At 37.4% G+C, this 22,240-nt stretch overlaps 1 protein-coding gene across 1 annotated transcript in view; it reads left to right on the forward strand.

The window, feature by feature from the left end:
* The window catches only part of CCDC178 (coiled-coil domain containing 178), a 184,357-nt gene that overhangs the window by 12,379 nt on the left and 149,738 nt on the right, over positions 1–22,240 (forward strand). The window contains exons 7-10 of the mRNA XM_059835964.1: positions 1,074–1,216; positions 10,132–10,285; positions 13,322–13,417; positions 13,538–13,674. Of these exons, the coding sequence (XP_059691947.1) occupies positions 1,074–1,216; positions 10,132–10,285; positions 13,322–13,417; positions 13,538–13,674 (530 nt within the window). The remainder of the gene's footprint in view (positions 1–1,073; positions 1,217–10,131; positions 10,286–13,321; positions 13,418–13,537; positions 13,675–22,240) is intronic.

The raw sequence follows: 22,240 nt of genomic DNA on the forward strand, positions 1-22,240 counted from the left end.
AGTTGTTTATTTTGTTTTTTATTATGTATCCTTTTTTTTTTGTTAATTTCTTAGACTATATTGTATGCAGTTAAAATATTGAGGTGTGCTAAAATACAACTCAGGAAGTAGACTTAAAATATTTTTTTTTCTAAAGACTATTTTAAATAAAAACTTTTTTTCAGAGGTTTTTTTTTCTTTCTTTCCAAAAAGTGACACTACATATCACAAGAAGATTTGGTGTTACTGTAACTTATTTATATACGTCAATTCAACAAAATTTCTAATTGTCAAATAAAATATGTATGACTTTTATTGTGCTCTGATTTATATACTGTTCGTTACTTAGGTTTTTTTTTTCCTCCAATGGCCTTAAAAAAGCAGCTGATACTTAATTTTCTTTGCAATTAAAACAATTATTTAATTTTGAATCTGTAGCTTTTAATATCCAGAGAACTAGTTTGAGCAGTGAAGTGCTAGATTATAATAACAATATTATATAATGTTATTTGTTTATATTTGTAATATTTTAAAAAGCAGAGATAGCAGATGTGCTTGTCTCTAAGAGAGTTCTTAGGAAGTGAGTGTCCCAAAACTATTTATACCACTGAAAATTGTGTTCATTGTCTGCATTGTCTCAGGCCCCTCTTTTACATAGGTGACTGCTGGTCTTGCACATCCTCTAGGAGATGTTTAAGTAATGATTTTGTCAGAATGTTGAGTGAAATCTCAGTGCCTTCTTTTAACATTATTTCTTTCTTTCTGCTCCAGAGGTCACTATCTTCCCATGGAAGTAGCCACCTTTTCACAATAACGTCAAAGTTTGTGACAGAATGAAAGCCCTCTTGCTAACATTTCTTTATGTTATGCAGTTTTACAACACACATTCTGTTGTCTTTTGCTAGGATTGTATCTGTTGCAGACCATGCAGAATTTGTTGTTAAGTTGTATGACATCACAAAGTACTACTTCAACTTTAGACTTCAATTTTTAAACTGCAAAGAATCAGACAAATCTTGAAATAATTTTTTATTTTAAACATTATATATGATTTTTATATAACATGTTTCAGAAAACTTGTTTTATTTTCTTAGACATCAAAAACATATAGTGATGTTTGTTGTGAACTCATGGAAATCCAGAAGACAATGAAAAGAATTGATGAAGAATCTGAAAAGAAGACAAAATCTATGTATGAGAAAATGAAATATGCTGAGATACTACTGAGTCAATACAAGTAAGAGCTATTCAATATGGTATTATAATGTCCTGTTAGTTTTAACGGTGACAATCAAACTATAGAAAATTTTCTTCTAGAAAGAATTCGAAATTCTGATTTTTGTAAAATTAATAGAATTATACATAAAAGAAGTGTTTGCCTTGTTTGTCTTAGCTTGCATTAGCAGAATAAGGAAGGGGTGATGTCCAGATGGGAAGTTCTATGAACCGACTCCTAAAGCATGCCATTTTTACCTTATTTTACTTACTTATGAATTTTTAACCACTTTGACGAAACTTTTTGCTATCATTCTTACAGACTGCGCAAGTTACTTGCATTGAACATCAGCATTTATCATAGTACCATAGTTATGTTATAACTTAATTTTGAACTTGCATATTAACCAGAACAATTCTAGCCAACAACACATACTTTTGAACTCATCAAAATACATTGTCTTTCTTTTTTTAGCAAACAAACAAAATTACTATAACTTTATTGGGTTGCAAGGTAGCTTCTGTATGGCAAGGACCAAGGCTGCAGTTTCCTCACTGTAACCTCTTCTCAGGTTATTAACCCCTGAATTATCAAGTAGAGCTATAGTAACAGTAGAACACCACTAATAGCCAGTCACTGACAAATAACCTTTCTGACACTGAACATGCAAAGAGTCAGCACCAAGAATAACTATGCCAAAGAACAAGAATACCAAGTACTTTCATGTTTGGTAGGAGTTGCTGCATATGCCTATGGCTGGTTGCCAGGTTTTATTTGGCAAAGTAGTAAGTGACATAGTGACTCTTTGAGATGAGGAAAGCTTACACACATAATTGAAAGACATCAGTAAATTTCTAAGATAACCTTACTGGCAGTAACAGATGTTTCGGAACAGCGACCATGTGACAGCAACTATTCTTCAAATATCAGGTATTTCAAAAACTGTGCATGGCAGTTATGGAGTATATACATTTTGTAGCAAGTCATCAAATTTGGTCCATCCTATTCATTCAGAACTACCTAGATTCACTAGAAATTTATATGCCAGTTCCATAATTCAAGTTGTGCTATGTACTACCTGACTTGGGACAGCATAAACTATTTTGGTATTCCAAAGAGTTGATATTAGAGACTGCCTGATGTACAGTAGTGGCTGTAAACCTGTCCTGCTCACTGATGCTTCATTCAAGGCAGCAAGACTAATTCTAATGGTAGAGATGTACGTGCAAACTCCTTTCCTTGGTAACCTCATTTCAGTAGATGTTAATTTCCCATCCAGCAAAACCATTACCAGGGACATCTAACTCCCATTCCCTGTTTCTCTTCAAGGATCATTCTCATGAGAATTCACTATAAATTTGACTTCATTAGTTTACCTAAGAGCAGTAAAGGAGTAACTGCAGAGCTGAAGAGAAGTTTCTAGTTACAGAATTTCTTAAGTTTTAAAGAAATGAGGGCTTTAGAAGGGTGTCTGCTATCTAAAGATCCATGTGTCATCTCTTCTACAATCATTCTGTCTCTTCAAAATTAAGACACTGCGGTTCTCTTACTGCAGGATGTCTGTTTCCGTACACTGATCCATTCAGCTTGCAGGAAGTACTGCGAACACAAAATACTCCCTGATCATTTGTAGAGGAGGATTATGTTTATTGGACTAACAGTGGAATTTAGACTTCACAAAGTTCCTGGCAGTAGCATTAGGTCCCTCAAAGAGATGGGCCATCTGTGTCTGCTAGATAACTGGGTGACTCTAGAATGCTGTGACAGTCTTTCCCTATGCTTCCAAATATGACTGTGAACTACAAGAGCTACTCTTCACACCAGCACAGATGTAATACATGTAAGAGCTGTTATTCACTTCTGCTCAGTGAAAGCCTATTTGCCAATGATGATTCTTATTTATACATATCTAAGAATCTTAAGCCACATGTCAACCCATCTTTGTCAAGAAGACATTGAACTCTAGAAATTGTTACTAGCAGAAATAAACTTTATGATTTTGCATGTTTACAGGCCAGCAGCACACTGCCAGACTTTCTAAAAAGGCAGAAAGTAAGCAGTTATGAATAGCTTATTGTCATGATTGAACCCCAGTAGGCAGCTGAGTCCCACACAGCTGCTTGCTCACTCCCCCCCAAGCAGTATGGGGTGGAGAATCAGAAGGGTAAAAGTGAGAAAATTCATGGGTTGAGATAAGGACAGTTTAATAGGTAAAGCAAAAGCTGCACGTGCAAGCAAAATGAAATAAGGAATTCATTCACTACTTCCTATTGGCAGGCAGGTGTTCAGCCATCTCCAGGAAAGCAGGGCTCTGTCACACGTAACAGTTACTTGGGAAGACAAATGCCATAACTCCAAACAAACGGCCTTGACTCTGTGTAAGCACTGCTCAGCAACAGCTAAAACATCCCTGTGTTATCAACACTGTTTTCAGCACAAATCTGAAACATAGCACTATACAAGCTACTATGAAGTAAATTAACTCTATCCCAGCCAAAACCAGTAGTATGCTTATAGACAAGCCCATTGTAATTGCTGCATTTTGTCAGTTAAATATCTTTTGTAGGCTTGTCTACCATGAAGGTCAACACCAAATCCTCAAATAACTGAGTAGTTGTGAGTACTAGGGTACTGCGAGTGACCTTTTTATTTGAGGTACCAAATAGGAACAATTGTTATACTTTTTAGCCTGTATGTAAACTGTTCTAGTAATATATGACGGAGTAAAACAAGGCACACAGTAGAATTTGGGAGTAAAGTATTTTTGTCCCCTCTGTGAAGGAACCCACTCTCAGAGGGACATAAAGAAGAGATCATAGCTGCTATAGCTGTTTTCTGTTGGGTTTAGACATTTTTTTTCATTCCTTTGTTCAAGAAATAATTGGAATTAATAAGTGTGATTGTTTTGCTTACTGTTTATGGTGCTCAGTAGGCTATGGTGAAGAGCTGCACCTGATTAAAATAATGAGGGTTGGTTGTATCATTTCCAGTTTCTTTAGATTGTAGTTTCTCAGCAACTTTATTCAAAAACAGATTAGTGCTCAGGAACTTGAAACACCTGTTTCAGTCCCACAGAAGAAGTACTTACTGCCTGCCTCAGAATCTTACAAATTGTTAAGCCTGCAGCACAAAGTAACATTGACTTTTGCAAAACAGAACACTCTTACAGTGTATTTTGGGGCAGATATCAACCTCAGGAAATCTTTACTTTGGCTAATATGACTGGTGCTTTTGATGTCTGCTATCCAGGGAGATCTGTGCTTGCCAGTCAGCTAGAGCAGAAACCTTACTGACACATTCTTGAAGAAAGGAAGGTTATTTAGATGCAATAATCCTATTTCTTTAAGGTACCACACCACTGTGGATGTCTTTGCGATTGGCACTAGACTGCAGAATTAAAGAAGGATCATAGCTCTTCCTGTAATATGTTTATACTTTAATATGGGAGCAAGAGGCATCCTGGGTAACATACATTTACTCAAATGATGTTGCTGCTCAAGAAGTTCCAGTCTTGCACTCATAAAGTGCCTGTGCACTTGTAATGAGATCCAAACTGTCTATGTCTCAGTAAAGACGAGTCAGTGTAGCATGAAAAAATGTATTTTTCTGCAGGATGGATAGCTTAGCAATTCTGGAGAAGTAAGTGTCTCTGTCTGACCTGTTTCTTTTGTCAGCATGTTTAACTTTTTCCTTTTTTGATTCTAACCTTTACAGTGAATTTCTTAGTCTTGTTTTTCTTGAGTTCAGGATAATTTTGACACTATATTTAGAGGTATTTATGCTAATTATGTTTTATTACCTCTAAGATTAAAAAGATTCACAGACAACATGTTTATGTTTAGTTAACTAAAGCCTAACTTTTTTCATTTCACAGCCTAGTTTGCAATCTGGAAAGAATAGTAGTATATGAAATCTAAAATTGTACTCAGAAATATAGCTAAACCCAAAGTATTTTATTATACAAAACTTGAGACCAGAAGTCTGTAATACCAACACTTGTCAAAGCTGGAGTGACTTCTGGCAATTACCATGTGATTCTTCCAATTAAAGTGAATACGTTTGTCTAAACAAAGGAAGAGGTGTGTGAAGAGTAGGAGATAATACTCGCGTTTGATGGATATGAGCCTGTGAATGCAAACTTCACAATGTCTTCACAATGTTTGGCATTTTAATTAAAGCTTAAATATGTGTATAGAGATGATCTGATCAAATGCTCATTAGCTCCTCCATGGGTTCCAGCTGAGAGAAATCAGACAGCATGGACCCTGATTCTATAACTGGTTAAGTTCATTGCAAACCTCATGTTGATTTTAATTATGGGAAAGATCAGGTCCTGAGTAAGAAGTATTACCAAAAATGTAGTGTGATTTATTACTATGTATTCAGATACCCTGTAAATCAATTTAATCTTTCACTGGCCTATTTAGTGGTCTGTCAACTTGTCTGAATTACTAGCTGCTGGGAAGAATTGTTAGCAATGGTTATAGTGATCCATTGCTGGAGGTGATTTTATCATGTAATACCAGAATAAATAATGTTAAAAGTACATGATTTCACTTTTCTTGATTTTTTTTTTTTTTTTTTTTTTTACTCTTCCAGCATATACCTACTATTAAACTTTATTCCTTATCAATTTATATTTACAAAGCGTGGTCAGCAGCGAATTGTTATTGTCCTCTTGTAGGCAAATTGCTGTGGTTTGGGAGTCTAAGCCTTAAGATGTATGTGATGATAAATACTGCTGTGTACTGTGATCCTTCTTCATTAGCCTATATCCTCTGTGACTTTGGATTTTTACTTTGTTCCTTCTTCCTATCTGTTTCCTAAAGCAACTTCCAGTATTTTCAATGTGCTTTCAGAAGACTTCTGTATTTTATGACCTTTCCAGGATGTCCTCTGACTCTTTTTCACTGCTGTAATATACTTCTCTGAAATGTGTTGAAAGGTAATGCAAACAGTATTCCAAATTAAGCCATGTCAATTCTTTAATAGGGATGTCTTACTCTCAGTTTTTATTCTAATGTTTTTCATCCTATTTCTTACTTAATCTAACACCTTCTTAGCTTCTTTAACTGTGCTAAATGTTGAGTAGACTTTCTGAGTGTTTGTGGAAATATGTATGTGTCTTTCTTAATTTGATACAGTTAATTTAGAATTTTAAGGTGTACTTAATCTCACTGATCTTATACTTCCTTTGAGTTTGGACACTAAATGGTACGTGCTGTTGTGTTCCCCAGTTACTTAGTTTGTCTTGAAATTTTTCTTAAGTTTCTTAGTTCTTTTTTGGCCTTGCCTATTGTAATCACATTACATGCAGACTTTTAATTTCACTACTCCTTGCCCTTTCAGATCATTTATAAATATATCAAAGCAACAGATATGGGATTTTGAGATACCATGCTGTTGACCTATTCTTTCCATGAAAATTGATTCTTTAATCTTACTTCTGCATTTTTTCATTAGTATTAGAATTTTTCATCTCACCTTCTGACTACTTCACTTTGTAATAACCTTTTTTGCAGGATTTTGTTCAGTTCCCTTTAGAACTCTGTCACTGTGTCACAGCTATCGGCTTGCTTAGCAGCTGTACAACAGCGTGGGCAGTTTTCCTGTTTTGTTTTTGTAGTCTTGGTGGAAATCAAGGGTCTTGAGTTTGTTTCATGTGCAAGAAAGAAAGTGTGGTATTTTCACAGAATCACAGAATCATTAAGGTTGGAAAAGACCTTTAAGATCATCAAGTCCAACCATCAACCTAACACCACCATGCCCACTAAACCATGTCCTGCAGTGCCACGTCTACATGGTTTTTGAACACCTGCAGTGATGGTGACTCCACCACCTCCTTGGGCAGCCTGTTCCAATGTTTGACCACTCCCTCAGTAAGGAATTTTTTCCTAATATCCAGTCTAAACCTCCCCTGGCACAACTTGAGGCCATTTCCTCTCATTCTATCGCTAGTTAGATGGGAGAAGAGACCAACACCCACCTCACCACAACTACCTTTCAGGTAACTGTAGAGAGCAATAAGGTCTCCCCTCAGCCTCCTCTTCTCCAGACTGAACAACCCCAGTTCCCTCAGCCACTCCTCATAAGACTTGTGCTCCAGACCTCTCACCAGCTTCGTCGCCCTTCTCTGGACACGCTCTGGCAACTCAATGTCCTTCTTGTAGTGAGGGGCCCAAAACTGAACACAGTATTCGAGGTGCGGCCTCACCAGCGCCAAGTACAGGGGCACGATCACCTCCCTACTCCTGCTGGCCACACTATTTCTGATACAGGCCAGGATGCTATTGGCCTTCTTGGCCACCTGGGCACACTGCTGGCTCATATTCAGCCGGCTGTCAATCAACACCCCCAGGTCCTTTTCCGGCAGGCAGCTTTCCAGCCACTAGTCCCCAAGCCTGTATCGTTGCATGGTGGTGTTGTGACCCAAGTGCAGGACCTGGCACTTGGCCTTGTTGAACCTCATACAATTGGCCTCAGCCCGTTGATCCAGCCTGTCCAGATTCCTCTGCAGAGCCTTCCTGCTCTTGAGCAGATCAACACTCCCACCCAACTTGGTGTCATCTGCAAACTTGCTGAAGGAGCACGCAATCCTCTCGTCCGGATCATTGATAAATATATTAAACAAGACTGGCCCCAAAACTGAGCCCTGGCGGACACCACTTGTGACCAGCTGCCGACTGGATTTAACTCCGTTCACTACAACGCTCTGGGTTCGGTCGTCCAGACAGTTTTTTACACAGCGAAGAGTGCACCTGTCTAAGCCACGAGCTGCCAGTTTCTCCAGGAGAATACTGTGGGAGACAGTGTCGAAGACTTTACTGAAGTCCAGGTAGACAACATCCAAAGCCTTTCCCTCATCCACTAGGCGGGTCACCTGGTATTTTCCTCTAACAAGCCTTTGTTCTGAGGTGCGTTGAAATTGCTTTGCAGGAACACTTTGTTCTTTTGAAACAAGTCATAATGTAAGTAAAATCACCATGATAATGGCAATAGTTAAGTAATACAGGAAATTCCTCATCTGTATTGATCAAAATATACCATGTATGTTTTCTGTTTCACCTCGTTAAGTGATTTCCTATTCACACCACATGACAGTGATGTAGACTGTTGTGCACCTTGCAACCTGTTTTGTTTGTGTGAATGTAAATGAAACTAAAAATGCTAATGATGCAAGTGTTTCTAGGAATATCAGCATTTACAGGAAAAAGTCAAGTAGAAGACTTTTAGACTTTTTTCTACCCCTCTACCCCTCAGTGAAGAAATTAAATTTTTTTGCCTACTGTATCTTTTTTCTTTCCCTAGCCATTTGCTGGTAGTTAAAGACATACTTAGATTACAGAGGAAGTAGACCCTTCAGCTGCCATCTGAGGAGGACTAGAATAACATGTGGTATTGATAGGTGTGAGAAAGACAGATTTGTGATAGGGCAGACTTGAAAGACTGTTCTGCAGTTGATACTCCTTTCTTTGTGTTCAGTGCCATCAGTGAGAAAATTATGACGATTGCATGAAAGTCAAAATACTGAGGCTGGGGTACATCACACAGCACAGTCTGTTATTTTTACACATATTTGCTGTGGCTGGTAGTACTGTATTTTTCCATGAGTTTGTACTCAGAAAGTTGTAGCTGATAGGTAGTATGAGAAGAAAATTACAGTCTATGCCTGTTAAGTGTCTGTCATTAGAATAATTCCAACTATCATTTACGTGCTTCTTTCATGGGTGGTGGGACCTAAGAAAGTAGAGGTGTTCAAAGCGTTAGGTTGCACGCTTGTGTTATATATATTCTGTGACATTTGGAATGTGACTTTGCAAGGTAAGTCTTTCCTCCAACACTAGATGGAAATCTTGGAAGCAAATAGAGGAAGAGTGTCTATCAAATAGTCTTGTAGAAATTGCTTTTGAATTAGTGATGAAGTCTCTTCATTATTGTTTTCTGTTGTTTTACTGTGTTTAAGTATGCAAAACTCGTTCAGGTTTTATTTGGGTTGTAATGCAGTAGGTGTCTCTAAAATTCATCTACTGTTGGTCTTAGTTCTGCTGCGGTGGATTTATTTTGCCATGTAAGGCATGCTTTGGAATATGTTATGTATCAAGATAGTTCTCTGGGGACCATAGGGGAAACTCCTCTTTTCTGCCTGTTGAAACAATAATAAAAATAATGGACAAGCACCAGCAGTCATTGTAAAATTTTAAAGTGGTGTCCTTCTATTTCTTCTGCCTTTCACCAAATCTGTTCTCATAAACAGCTGTAAGAAAAGGCCTGTGCATGGTCTATAACAAGATCTAACAGTGTCTCATGGAAGTGTTTTCCTGATGATTGTTGTAGATATTATTCTCTCTTTCTGTAATTATGGCCAGTTTTCCTTCTCATAATGCTGATAAATCTGCTATTCAGAGTGAAAGTAAAGTCCTTATCCCCTCCCTTGACCTTGTCTACTGCCTGCAAGTTCCTTTTTACATGAGGAATTGATGTCAGTAAAAAATTTACTTCACAAATGACATCTGTCCACAAAATAACAGTGCAGTGGATTGATTAAGTGAAGATGGCTGTGAACTAGATTCAGCCACTAGCAGAGAAAGAAGTTGACTCCTATTTTGTTTAATTAACGTGTGAGGTATGAAACAAAGTCTTCTGCTTAACTACACCACTACCTGTTCAGAGGTCCAATTAGAAGTTGTAATGTTGTCAAGCTGTTTAAGTGCAAGTGAACTGGTAGCATGAGTAGTTTCGATATCTGGCTGAAATCTCATGAACCAGCCAGGGTAGATATTCTGAAATTTTCTCATGTATACCTGTTCAAGAAATGTAGTAGAGAATTAAAATAACTCTTTACTAATTCAGATCTGCTTTACATTTTCCTTTATGGAGAAGGACTATCTTGGAATATTTCCAAATAGATAGATTCACTTTGTATGTATTTCTATTAGGAATGAGTTAAAGCATTCTGAATTTATTTGGACCGAATACTGTATGAAGTTAAAAGAAACAGAGGAGAAGATTATAAAGGATGAAAAACACCTTGAGGAGTTACTGAAGCAAAAAGCAGAAATCCAGGAAGATGCAAAATGTTGGAACAGCAAAGTGAGTCTTGAATATTTATAAACAAGCAAGTAAATTAGTATCTTTTATTGAAAAGTACATGAATGCCTAAATATTTTGTATGTTTAAGAGTAAGGTCCTCTGTAGGAGTAAAAATACAAACACTGATTTAAAAATAAAAAGTGGTAGATTCTACAGAAGTCTCATGTTCATCCTTCTGTTATAGTATTATTTTTCAGCTTTATTTATTAAAAATATCATAACATTCCTTTAAGTGAGCTGGATATTTTTTGTTGTTGGATGCATATCTGCTTAACATTGCTTATTGTCTTAAATCATCTGGAAAAAAGTGTGCATTTAGTGGGACAGCATAAGTGTTCTCTTGAATGAGTAGATTTTTTGACCTGAAATGGCATGTGATGCAGTCTTACAGCATGCAGAATGATACCCTATTTTACTTAAAATTCAGTTCCCCTGTTTTCTGCTATATTTGTCTAGCATTCATTTTGAAATCTTGTTGTACTTGGCAGTTTAAAATCTGAACTGGAGTTCCTCACTGCCTGACTAGGAGTTTTCAACTAATTGACAACTGCACGTATGGAACCAATAGAAAATGCCTAAAACAAGATTTAGATGCCCACAACAGAACTTTCATTTTTTTATATATATAAGTATGTGTATGTATGTATGTATAAATAAAGTATGAAATTCATTCTCTTGTACATGCCCAGTACTGCTGTGGTTTGTGCATCTAGATAGCTACATCCTGCTAATGATCCAGCGGAATCCAGAATCTAGATGGAGTATTTCTGAGAAGCTGAATCTACCAAGCATGCCCAGAACTTAACAAAAAACCCCAGAGTACATCCCCTGTAAAAGTAAAGATACAGTCATATTAGACAGCCACCAATGGGCACGTTCTTGCCCTTTGTTTCCAACTGTGTATTACAGTTTTCTTCCAGTTATTGGCACCAGCAATTGCTACCAACTTATATCTAGAAAACCACTATTTTCAAACAGAGCCAATATTTATTATAAACCTTTTTTTTTTTTTTCCTTTTCCTATTTCTTTGTGGATATGTTTCCAGCTGGGTTTGCCTGACCTGATTATACTTCAGTAGGTACTACTTGGGTATTAAGATCAACACAAGGGAAAGGGAGAAATGTACAACAGGGATAAGGTGGAGCCTGGAACTGCTGCATTTGGTGACCACCTTTGGTTTGATTGGTTTATGTCAAAGGTGAGCCAGAGTTAAGTTTAGCATAAAGCTGATCTGTTATTGTCAGTTTCCTTCAAAAACATGGCTAAAACAACTAACTGAATAAATCTTTATAAATAATAGTGGAATTTCAGAAAGCTCGAAGTGATTCTTCTGAGCATCAGAAATGTTACTGGGATAATGGAGTTATTTTGGGAATTGGGAAAATATTGGGATTATTTTCAGTGACTTCAGTGGGGGTTGAATTTGATCCAAATTATAACATGACAATTGTCATGTACATCAACAAGTTTGAAGACAGAATTAGCGATAGGAACTAATATTTTTCTGCATTTTTTTTCCTGTTTTTTTTCCCTTGTTTTAATTCATGCTCTTTTTTAAATTTTATATATGACCTATTAGGAGTGTTACAACTTTTGGCAATGTAAGGACAAGTCTGAGTTTTCTTTTTTCCATGTTACCCAGATGTGCATTGCAAAAGATATCTGTATGCATTAAATCCATTTTCTGTATCTACATGAGCTTTGCTCTTCAAATATTAGAAGAAACCCTTCTTATAAAATTAATCTCATACTCAACTATTCCTCATTTATTCTTTTGTCATCATTAATTACCTGCACAGTGTGGCAGTATGGTCATTCCTGTCAAAATGTTTGCTCTAAAAAAATTTAAAGAGGGAAAAACATTTCTGAATCATGGTTTTCCTATGTACTAGCAATTTAAAAACTGTGAAATTTTGCTCATAATCCATTGGGGTTTTTTCCCCTGTAGATGTAACTAATTTCCTTTGTCTTCCCCAAAGTTCCCCTGAGCTGTATTTCTTAGAATATTTTACATACTGAGAGACTTAACAATTTGCTTTTTTATCTCCTTTTTTCTAGAGTAGTAAAGGTGCTTCTTTGCAGTTTTTCCTCACAGATCATGTTTTACAATCCCTACCTATTCAGGTTAGCACCTTCAGTCCCCAACTAGTTAGGAACGTACAGCCATAGAGGGGCAATCAGCAGAGTCCTAGAGAAGCGCAACAGAGCTATGACATTCTGGACAAGATAACAAGACAAAGCCTGTGTTGTTTCCCTCCTTAGCTGCTGGGACATAGTCACGAAGTATCTTATGTAGATCTGCTCTTCATCAGATCCTTGAGGTAGCAGTTGGAAAATACATGCCATTTAGAGTACCTGTGTCCTAATTCTGTCCTGATCTTCCCACATGTATTCTCTACCCTTATGCTAACATCCTTATCAACCCTGATCCTGCTTGGACACTTTTGTTGTCTAGTCATACTCCAGTTAGACCCATATCTCTATGGAGATTGTATAGGTAAGTTCTGCCAGGGTAGCTGTGTTGTTTCAGCCTCTGCAAAGGAAAGAGAGGTGAAGGAAACAAAGTTCATTAGGCTCAGTGTGAGCAGGCATGCCTTTATTTATGTAAAGCCACTTTAAATGTTTTCCTTATCCTGTAGATGCTTGCTTCCCTAACATCCTATTTTTTCCTTAAGCTCTGGTGATTGATCTATCATTGAATCTCTGTATGAATCTGTACTAAGTCAATAGGTGTATTGAGATATTAAGGAAAATCTTGTGGCTGCGAGGAACTTAAGGTATTCTGCTTAATTATACCACATATGTCATATATGAATTGGCAGGCTGTGAGTGTGTGCTTACTGATACTGTGAAGTCTAAAGATTCTGCTAGGATACATCGCAATGGCAATGTGCATGTGAATAATACAGCATGAAATATCTCTAGTTATTGTTTAATAGCCTTATTTTAAAATTTATTTTTTAAATATATTGTTTAATTATTACAGACAAATATAGGAGATATTTGTATTACTTACTTTATGAAATATTTTCTAGATAGAAGATTTGAATAATAAAATAGCTGCCCAAGGAGATGAGAGTGTAAAAATATCAGATGCTTCTTCTGAAGTGATTAAAGCTGTGGAAGAATTAGTAAGTTTTATTGTTTTTATAGAAATGAAGTAAAAATGGTTGCATACTTACATTTTATGTGTTGGCCTGAAATATTTTCAACTTATGCTAAAGGTATCTTAATGTTTTAATGTTCCTTAGAAATCCACCAGGGAAAGTGATCTACAAAATATAAAGCAAAAGCTTCTTAATTTTAATGAAGCATTGGACATTTTGAAATGTGAAAATGAAGAACTTGAGGCAGAAAATGAAGAGTTTTTGCAAAAATTTGGAAATAGGTAATGCCTGCACTATATATATAGGAAGCAAGTTATTTTTTCACTGAAAGCATGCCTATAAAAGTGAACCTTGCTTTTATTTAAGTCTGTCTGTAATTTAACATTTCAATAATTAAAAATCACTTCAGGCTGCAATTTATCTTCTAACTTTTTTGCCCTTCACTTGAAAGGAAAATAATTAAAATTCTGCAAAAGACAAAATACATATTTTGGCAATTAAAATAAAACAAAATGAGGAAGATTCTGAAATTCTCTGTATGTTAACAGAAACCTCAGTCCCCAAAACATTTTGGTAAAAACTTTAATGAATTTTACTTGTATTTTTTTCATATATAATTGTTATAAACATAGAATCTGAAATATTGTTTTTCTCTATTTTCTTTGAATTCTTGTAAGACATTACGCATACATCGTTTGTAACTCCTCAGTTTATTGATCCCAAATAGGTATACTATAAACTATATTGTACATAATATTTTCAGTGCATTTATAATATAACAGCAAAGAAAATAAATTTTTAGTCCCTTCTTCCTTTGGACACCAGGTATATGCCATTTTTACATATCTGACAGGTTATCTTCTTTACCCCCCTGGTGACTTTGGATTTTATTGTCTGGTTTCAGCAAAGTCAACTGAAAAGAGAAGTTCTTGAAAATAAGTAGATTCTTATAAGTTTTGTAGAAATTGATGACTGAGTTGAACATAGACATCCTGTCAGCATGAAAACATTCCTTACTAGACCCCAAAAATTCCATACAAGAGATGGGGAAAAGGGAGGAGCTAAAAAGATGAAAGAGAGGAGGAGGTATGCACATACTCCTTAATAATGCTCCAAGTTGGCGCTCATACCTTACATACCGAAGTAAATTGATGATGGGACACAAATGGGTAAGAAACCAGGCTTCATTAATTCTGATGTTGGTGGAACTACTTATTGGGTTTATTAGAACAATTTAGAATTAGTGCTGCAGCTTTACAAATTTATTATTTTCGATTTTGTTGACATCTTTTTTTATGGATTAAAACTTTTATTTCATCATACATGTAAGACAATGGAGAGAGATCTTGCCCATGGTGGAAGTATTAACTGATCAGCTGAAAGAGGAAACTCATATTTGTAAGAACATGTACAGGCAAATGCAGAACACTAGGTGAGAGAGGGGAGTTCTCAGAAAACAGATTTGGGAAGCATTATTACTTGAGACCATCTTGCACACTAAAACTTTACAGGCATCCTAGAAAGACTGGACAAGTTTAGAAGAGAAATCCTTTGAGCATTATCTATTTCATATGTAATTAGTTTTGTTGTGAGTGTGGACTGATTATTGTCCTTCCATATGTTCAGGAGTTCAAGAAATGCATATGAAAGTTCAGATTCAAGACCCAGAGAATGGTTATGACAAGTTTAGAGTAATGAAGGATTCCAGGAGCTCAGTTTATCTATGTCTTCAAAGGATGATCTGAAGACATCCTTTGAAGGGGAAATATCTTTTCAAACTATTTAGTCTAGTCTCAGGAAACAATGAGTGGAGGCTGAATATGGAATTCAATTTTAAGTATTTTTTCTAAAGAAAAATATTAATTCAGAAGAATTACCTTTTAAATATTGCTTTAGTGGAAAAACAGGATTCTTAGTCAGCCTGATACAATCCCAGATTTCTGTACATTGCTTTCTTATGATAATTTAAGTTAACTCTTATAAGGATTTTCTGGAATGCTATTTCATAGAGCCCCTACACTCTCTCAATTCTACTTTCAAGACCACTGACCTAGCATGAAAGGTATTAGTTCTTAAGGGAGAAAGGAACTGCTAATTCCTCCTAAAAATTAGAAGTTGCATGCATTCCTCTTATGTGTTACCGAGTGCAAGCTCAAAGGAAGAATGCTGTTGTAGGGCTTTTTATTTGAAAATCCCCTTTTATCCTTTTGGCGTTCTTGACTGAATAAGGAGTGTTTTTAAAAAAGGCTATAACTAACTATAGTTCTCTTGGGGAGCTTGCCATTAAGTGCTATGAGAGATGCAGGATGTTTTGTTCTGCTCAGAAACCTTTACTTTCTTTGATCTGCCACTAATCTCTTGCTTTACATTGGAAATATTTTGCATGTCAGATCATTAATCTGATACTCCGAGCCTTTTGTAGCCTTTCGCAAACTTTCTCAATATAATTATGCTTTAATTTTCATTTTCCTTTCTGAGTACATTGTAATTTCTGTATGGTCTTTTGTATTAGGGAAGAATTGCTATATTGTATTTAATTGCTATATTCCATCACAATGTGATTCTTAAAATCAACATATTGTCTCATGTTAGTCTAAGAATCTGAGTGCTTGTTTTGATTAATTGTATACTAACAGAGTCCTGACATGTTACTTCAACAGGACTAAAAAGAGAGTGACTGTCCACCTCCTACTAGGCTGCAAGAAATTAGACAATTGAACTCTAACACTATTCCTAGAAAGCTTAGTTGTGTATCTTTCTTATTTAGAATGTGCAGTACATGCAAGAAATACATCTCGTGATCACCTGAGATTTTAGGGGCATGCACAGTCTGAATAGTCTCATTTCCTGTACAAGGTGGGTAAAAACCAAAGCTCAGCAGACCCCAACTGATCTTTATTGACTGAACTTCTAAGTTTGTGTCCAACTGATAGTACTTTTCTTTAAAGTATTTCTGTCCTAGTTATGTTTTGGTAAGATTTCTAATACAGTTGTCAACTGAGAATATGTGTTGGCTTGTCTAAACCGTTTTAATTTCTTTCTCTCACCTTTCTTTAAAACAATTCTTATTTTAGATTGGTTACCCAATAACCCTATGATATGCAGATTGATCATAAGTATTATGTTCTCACTATGAAGTGCCAATTTCATTAAACTCCCCCAAACCTGTCTTTTATGGTGGCTGTCACATTAAGTAAGAAGGGAAAGTGTTCTTACAGTAGTAACTTAGAGGACAGTCTCAAATGTCTTAATGTTTTTGAAAAGAAGATATACTGCCTCAATTAAGTTAAGGCTGCTTTACTGGCTAAATAAAAATGTCTTCTGCATGACTTTTCTGAATCCTGGGAAATGGATTTTAGATAGAATTTTTCTTCTGTCCTTATGAAAGTTTAACTCACTCCTTGCACAGATCTGTAAACATATGGTTTGCACCATGAAATAGGCAGTCTTCTTTTGAAGACTTAACCATTTGATGGGCATCATCTCATAATGCAAAAAATAAACAGATGAAATGTGACATTCCTTTACTTATTCCAAAGTGATCTTTATTCTCAGAGTGTTTTCTTGAGCATTTCAGTTTTGTTTAGCAGAGATAATGTTTCACCTGCAACTACCTGTCTTCCTTTTCAAAGGAAGAGGTGGCATTTCAACAAGAAAAAGGTGAGCAACATGTCTCTTTCATTGTCTCATATACTTTAACAAGAGTAGCATTTTTGTAAGTGTAGCCGGACACCATGAATTTTCTCTTCTGTGTCTTTCAAACTAACTGACTGCTTCAGTCACACATAGAAAAACCTTATCATAAACATTTGAATCCTGGATACAATGCGAAGATTTTTACATCTGTTTGGTACATTCCCTTCACTCGGCCCTTGTTTATGAGATTCTGCTTTAGCAAAGAGAAACAACTTTTCGTACGTTGAAAGCTACAACCAGTTCCTGGTCTGGACAAAGTGAAGAATTTTTCCTCTTTGGTTCGGAATATAGCAGCTACAAAAAAGGTACTGTATTTCAGACCTTCGTGTGCAGCTGATAGCTCACATGGTGACTCTAGCTTTTATTGGAGATTCCTTGAGTAGGAGTGGTTCTCATCTCTCAAACTTTAGTACACTAATTTCATGTATTTTTAAGATATGTGATTGTACAATAAAATAATGCATGCATTTTCAATCTGTTGGGACCACTTTAAATACAGTTCTGTCATGTGGTGTTCCCACACCTTCAAGGCCTTCACCAAGGTTGTTGCAAAGGGTAACAGGTACCATCTGTATCTGGATATATGACTGTTAAGACTTTCAAAGAAGAAGTTCCTCACTTTGTCCAAATTCTCCTAGTTCTTTTTTGTTCTCTGGATAGCTGGTAAACCATCAATTGTCCCATCTATATCCTGTGCAAATTCTGGAGCTTATTTTGGCCATGTTGGAGTCATGTGGACTCATAACAGATGACAGAATATATGATACCTTCTGTTAGAGTCTGCAGATGAAATCCATGTGCCACTTGAGGAAACATGAAAATTAACCCTGTAGTGAGATTGTCAGAAGATACAAAATCCTTGGAGCATCTATGTATGTCTTTGGCATCCAAGATGATCCTAACAGATGTAGCTCTGCTAAGTAACTCAAAAGCACAGGACACTATCTCCCAAAGAATAAAGTTTTGATCATCAATGCTCTGAAATTCATATCCACGGTGACCACATTCATGTAACAATGGATAATAACAATATTAATGGTATATATCAGCAAACTAGAGACATGGTATTCTCTCTCCTTTCCTGTGAAATGATCTGTCCCTGGAACTAAGACATCTAGCATTGTACGTTTTCTAGTTTTACTGAAGATGCTGACAAGTTACATCAAGCTGTGGCGTGGGTTTTGCCATTTTCAAGGTCTGTGTCTTGCCAAAGTAACCCTTTTGCCTTGAGTTGCTATAGTTATAGAATCATAGAATGGTTTGGGTTGGAAGGGACCTTAAAGATTATCGAGTTCCAACCCCCCTGCCATGGGCAGGGACACCTTCCACAAGACCACGTTGCTCAAAGCCCTGTCCAACCTGGCCTTCAGTACTTTCAGGGTTGGGGCATCCACAGCTTCTCTGGGCAACCTCTTCCAGTGCCTCACCACCCTCATAGTGAAGAATTTCTTCCTGATAATCTAATCTAAATCTACCCTCTTTCGGCTTAAAGCCATTAGCCCTTGTCCTATCACTACATGACCTTGTAAGAAGTCCCTCTCCAGCTTTCTTGTAGGCCCCCTTCGCGTACTGGAAGGCTGCTATAAGGTCTCCCTGGAGCCTTCTCTTCTCCAGGCTGAACAACCCCAGCTCTCTCAGCCTGTCTTCATAGGTGAGGTGCTCCAGCCCTCTGATCATCTTTGTGGCCCTCCTCTGGACTCGCTCCAACAGGTCCATGTCCTTCTTACGTTGTCCTTCTTATGTTGTCACCAGATGTCTTGCTCCAAAGACGACCTGGAGGTGGACACTGCCAGATCGCTTGAGCCCAGGAGTTCTGGACTGCAGTGTACTGTGCCAAGTGGGGGTCCACACTAAGGCTCGCATCTATATGGTGATCCCTGGGGGACTCAGGGTCAGCAGATTGCCTAAGGAAAGGGAAGGTGTAATTGCTGATTGTCTCCAAGGCACGGTTCCCAGAGTACTGGGATGACAGCAATGCATGGATCGAATGCCAGAGTAGGCTCAATGCCACTGCTTTTGTCATACGTCTCTCAGGCAAAAGAAAACAACACAACAGACAGCAAAAGCTGAAAGCAGGCATTATCAAGACCTACCAATTAACTGCTAAAAAAATAAAAATTCAGTCTAGCACACTCCAATCAAATATGTCATTATCTTGCACCCTTCTTGAGCCCCCATGTTGTGTCTCACCCCCAGCATGGTGAGGGAGGGACTAGAAAGAGCAAAGTCTAAAAAACTCCTGGGTTGAGGTAAAGACAGTTTAATAGGGGTGTGGGAGAGAAACCACAACACCCAAGGGATGCAAAAGTAATGACTCACCACCTCCCACAAGCAGGTAATGCCCAGCCAGTTTCTGAGCAATGGCCACCTTTGAAGTCAAAAAAACCCCTTCTTCTTCTTACCCTACCCCAGTTTTATTGCTGAACATGACATTAAATGGTATGGAATATCCCTCTGGCCAGTTCGGGTCAGGTGTCCTTGCTGTGTCCCTACCCAACTTCTTGTCTACCCCCAGCCTACTTATTGGGGGGGCAGAGTGGAAAAAAGAGAAAGTGCAAACACTGTTCAGCAATAGCCAAAACACTGGTGCGTTACCAACACTGTTTTAGCCACTAATCCAAAATATAGGACCATGGGGTTGCTATAAAGAAAGTTAACTCCGAGTCAGACCCAGTAAACTTGTCCAGGGGAGTCTGTACCTATTCTGAGCTTCACTGCTGCTCAGAATTATCCTCAAAGTAAGATTGGACTGGTCATTAACACCTCACTATCCCCACCTGTCTGAAACAGTTTTGTTACCAATATCTTGCTGTTGTCAAGACTGTAGCTCTCTTTTTGCACTTGCATGGAACTTGAGGAGCATCTGTTGGCTGTTTTTTTCTCACCTTCCTATTCCTCATCACTTCTTACTAGATTGATCTTACTATGTTTTAGTAATTGATTTCACAGAATCACAGAATCACTAAGGTGGGAAAAGACTTGTAAGATCATCAAGTCCAACCATTAACCCAACACCACCATGCCCATTAAACCATGTCCAGCAGTGCCTCGTCCACACGTTCCTTGAACACCTCCAGGGGTGGTGACTCCACCACCTCTCTGGGCAGTCTGTTCCGATGTTTGACCACTCCCTCAGTAAAGAAATTTTTCCGAATATCCAGTCTAAATCTCCCCTGGCGCAACTTGAGGCCATTTTATCTCGTTCCATTGCTAGTTAGATGGGAGAAGAGACCAACACCCACCTCTCTGCAACCTCCGTTCAGGTAATTGTAGAGAGCAATAAGGTCTCCCCTCAGCCTCCTCTTCTCCAGACTGAACAACCCCAGTTCCCTCAGTCGTTCTTCATAAGACTCGTTCTCCAGACCTCTCACCAGCTTAGTTGCCCTTCTCTGGACATTTCTTTCATATGTATTGTACATACGTTAATATGTATTTAGCAACATGTACTAAATGGTCAAAAAGGTCAAAGATTTTTGTGTTGTTATAATATTCTTACTAGATTTGAAGGGGTTTTGGTTGCTAGTCAGCTCCTTTATTTTCACTTTGTGCTAGTCTCTTCCCATCCCCAACCCACTGAAATCTCTTTTCTGCTTTTCCATCACACAGATCTGAAGAAATTAGGGAAGGTGTTTTCTGTTACTAAAGATGTCATTTCATAGAGAGACTTAAACTTATTGCTCATGACCATGATGGGGACACTGTTTAATCAATTTCTGACTTGTTCACTACTGAATCTTCTTGAGTACTGTTTCTTTTAATTGGGGGGGGAAGACATCCATACTGTGTTAGCTGATCCCCTTTGTACTATATTTTTTTTCTCAGATTACCTTATTACATGAACCAGGCAGTTGGTTTACAAGTTTTCTTAATCCAGCATATAGACAACTTCCTGTCAATAAATGTAAAACCCTTATTTTTTCTTAGAGAGAATTAGCATTTTCAAAAAGTTCCTGTGTTTTTTCTTGATATGAGAGAGAGACACTTCTACCTCCTACATTTTCTAAAATGAATATCATATTCTATGAGACCATTGAAGTGGGCCTGCTTTTTATAATCGGAAGTGTACTTCAAATTGTATTGGTGGCATTGATGAGGACATCTTCACACACACTGATACTGAGTGCTGTGCAGAGGCATCCAGAAATAGTGTTGCCTTTGGCAAAATGATCCTGAAGTAATTTTTTCCCTAAGTATTCCAAGGCCTATCTCCAGGTAACTTGTGATTGAGCTTAGAAGCCCAATCAAACAAGCTTATGCAAACAAGTATTTGGGTGGGGAAAAAAGTTCCAATTACTGGAAGACTTTGGGATTTGTTGTCCACGTGAACACTCACACCCCCATCTGTGTTGCCTTTCCTTCGTAGTATGTTAAGCATCTTGGATGAAAGAAGCTAAGGAAAAACAGTGCATTTTGACCTGATACGTAATGATTGAGTGTATTGTGCAGGTACTATTAAATCAAAAAATCTCAGGTCCACATGCTATGCACAGTTACTGAATGTATGAAAGCTTAGGGAAAGAAAAATCAAAAACTTACCATGCTTCTCAAATGAGGACAGAGTTCCTGAGTAAGCTGCAGAAGCTGTGATAAAGTTTTCAACACCTGTACATAGAGTATGGAACACGTGCACTGAAGAACCGCAGTTGTTCTTTCAGCTGTAGTCCGCTTGCTTTTCTGCTTGGAATATTTATGTTCCTCTTGCATCCATGCTTAAAGTGTTTTGACCTCCAGAGTCATGGGTAGCCTTGTATGCATCAAAATCATTTTGCTTCACATGAAAGGTACAGGAAATCAGAGTGGAAGTCATTATTTGGTTCCTTTCATTTCTTTCCAGCTTCAGCACAGATCTGCTTACTCTACACTGTTCAGATTAATTGCTCTTTTGGCTTTGGTATTTTGATATTTAAGTCTTTTTATAATCATAGACATTTTGGAACGAATTTGTAAAGCCATTTAGTCACTACCTTCCCAAAAAGAAGATTAGCTATATTTATACCCATTTTAAGAAACAATCAGGTGAGTATTTCTTTAAGGTTCCCAGTGTTGGCTGTTTCAAAACTTCCCTAGGGAAAGTGAGTAGTTAGTTGCCCAGTAACCTTTTGTCAGTGTTTTACAATATGTGTTACTTCTTCAGGTAATTTGTTTCTGGTA

Source organism: Gavia stellata, chromosome 3 (genome assembly GCF_030936135.1).
Source record: "Gavia stellata isolate bGavSte3 chromosome 3, bGavSte3.hap2, whole genome shotgun sequence".
NCBI lineage: Eukaryota > Metazoa > Chordata > Aves > Gaviiformes > Gaviidae > Gavia > Gavia stellata.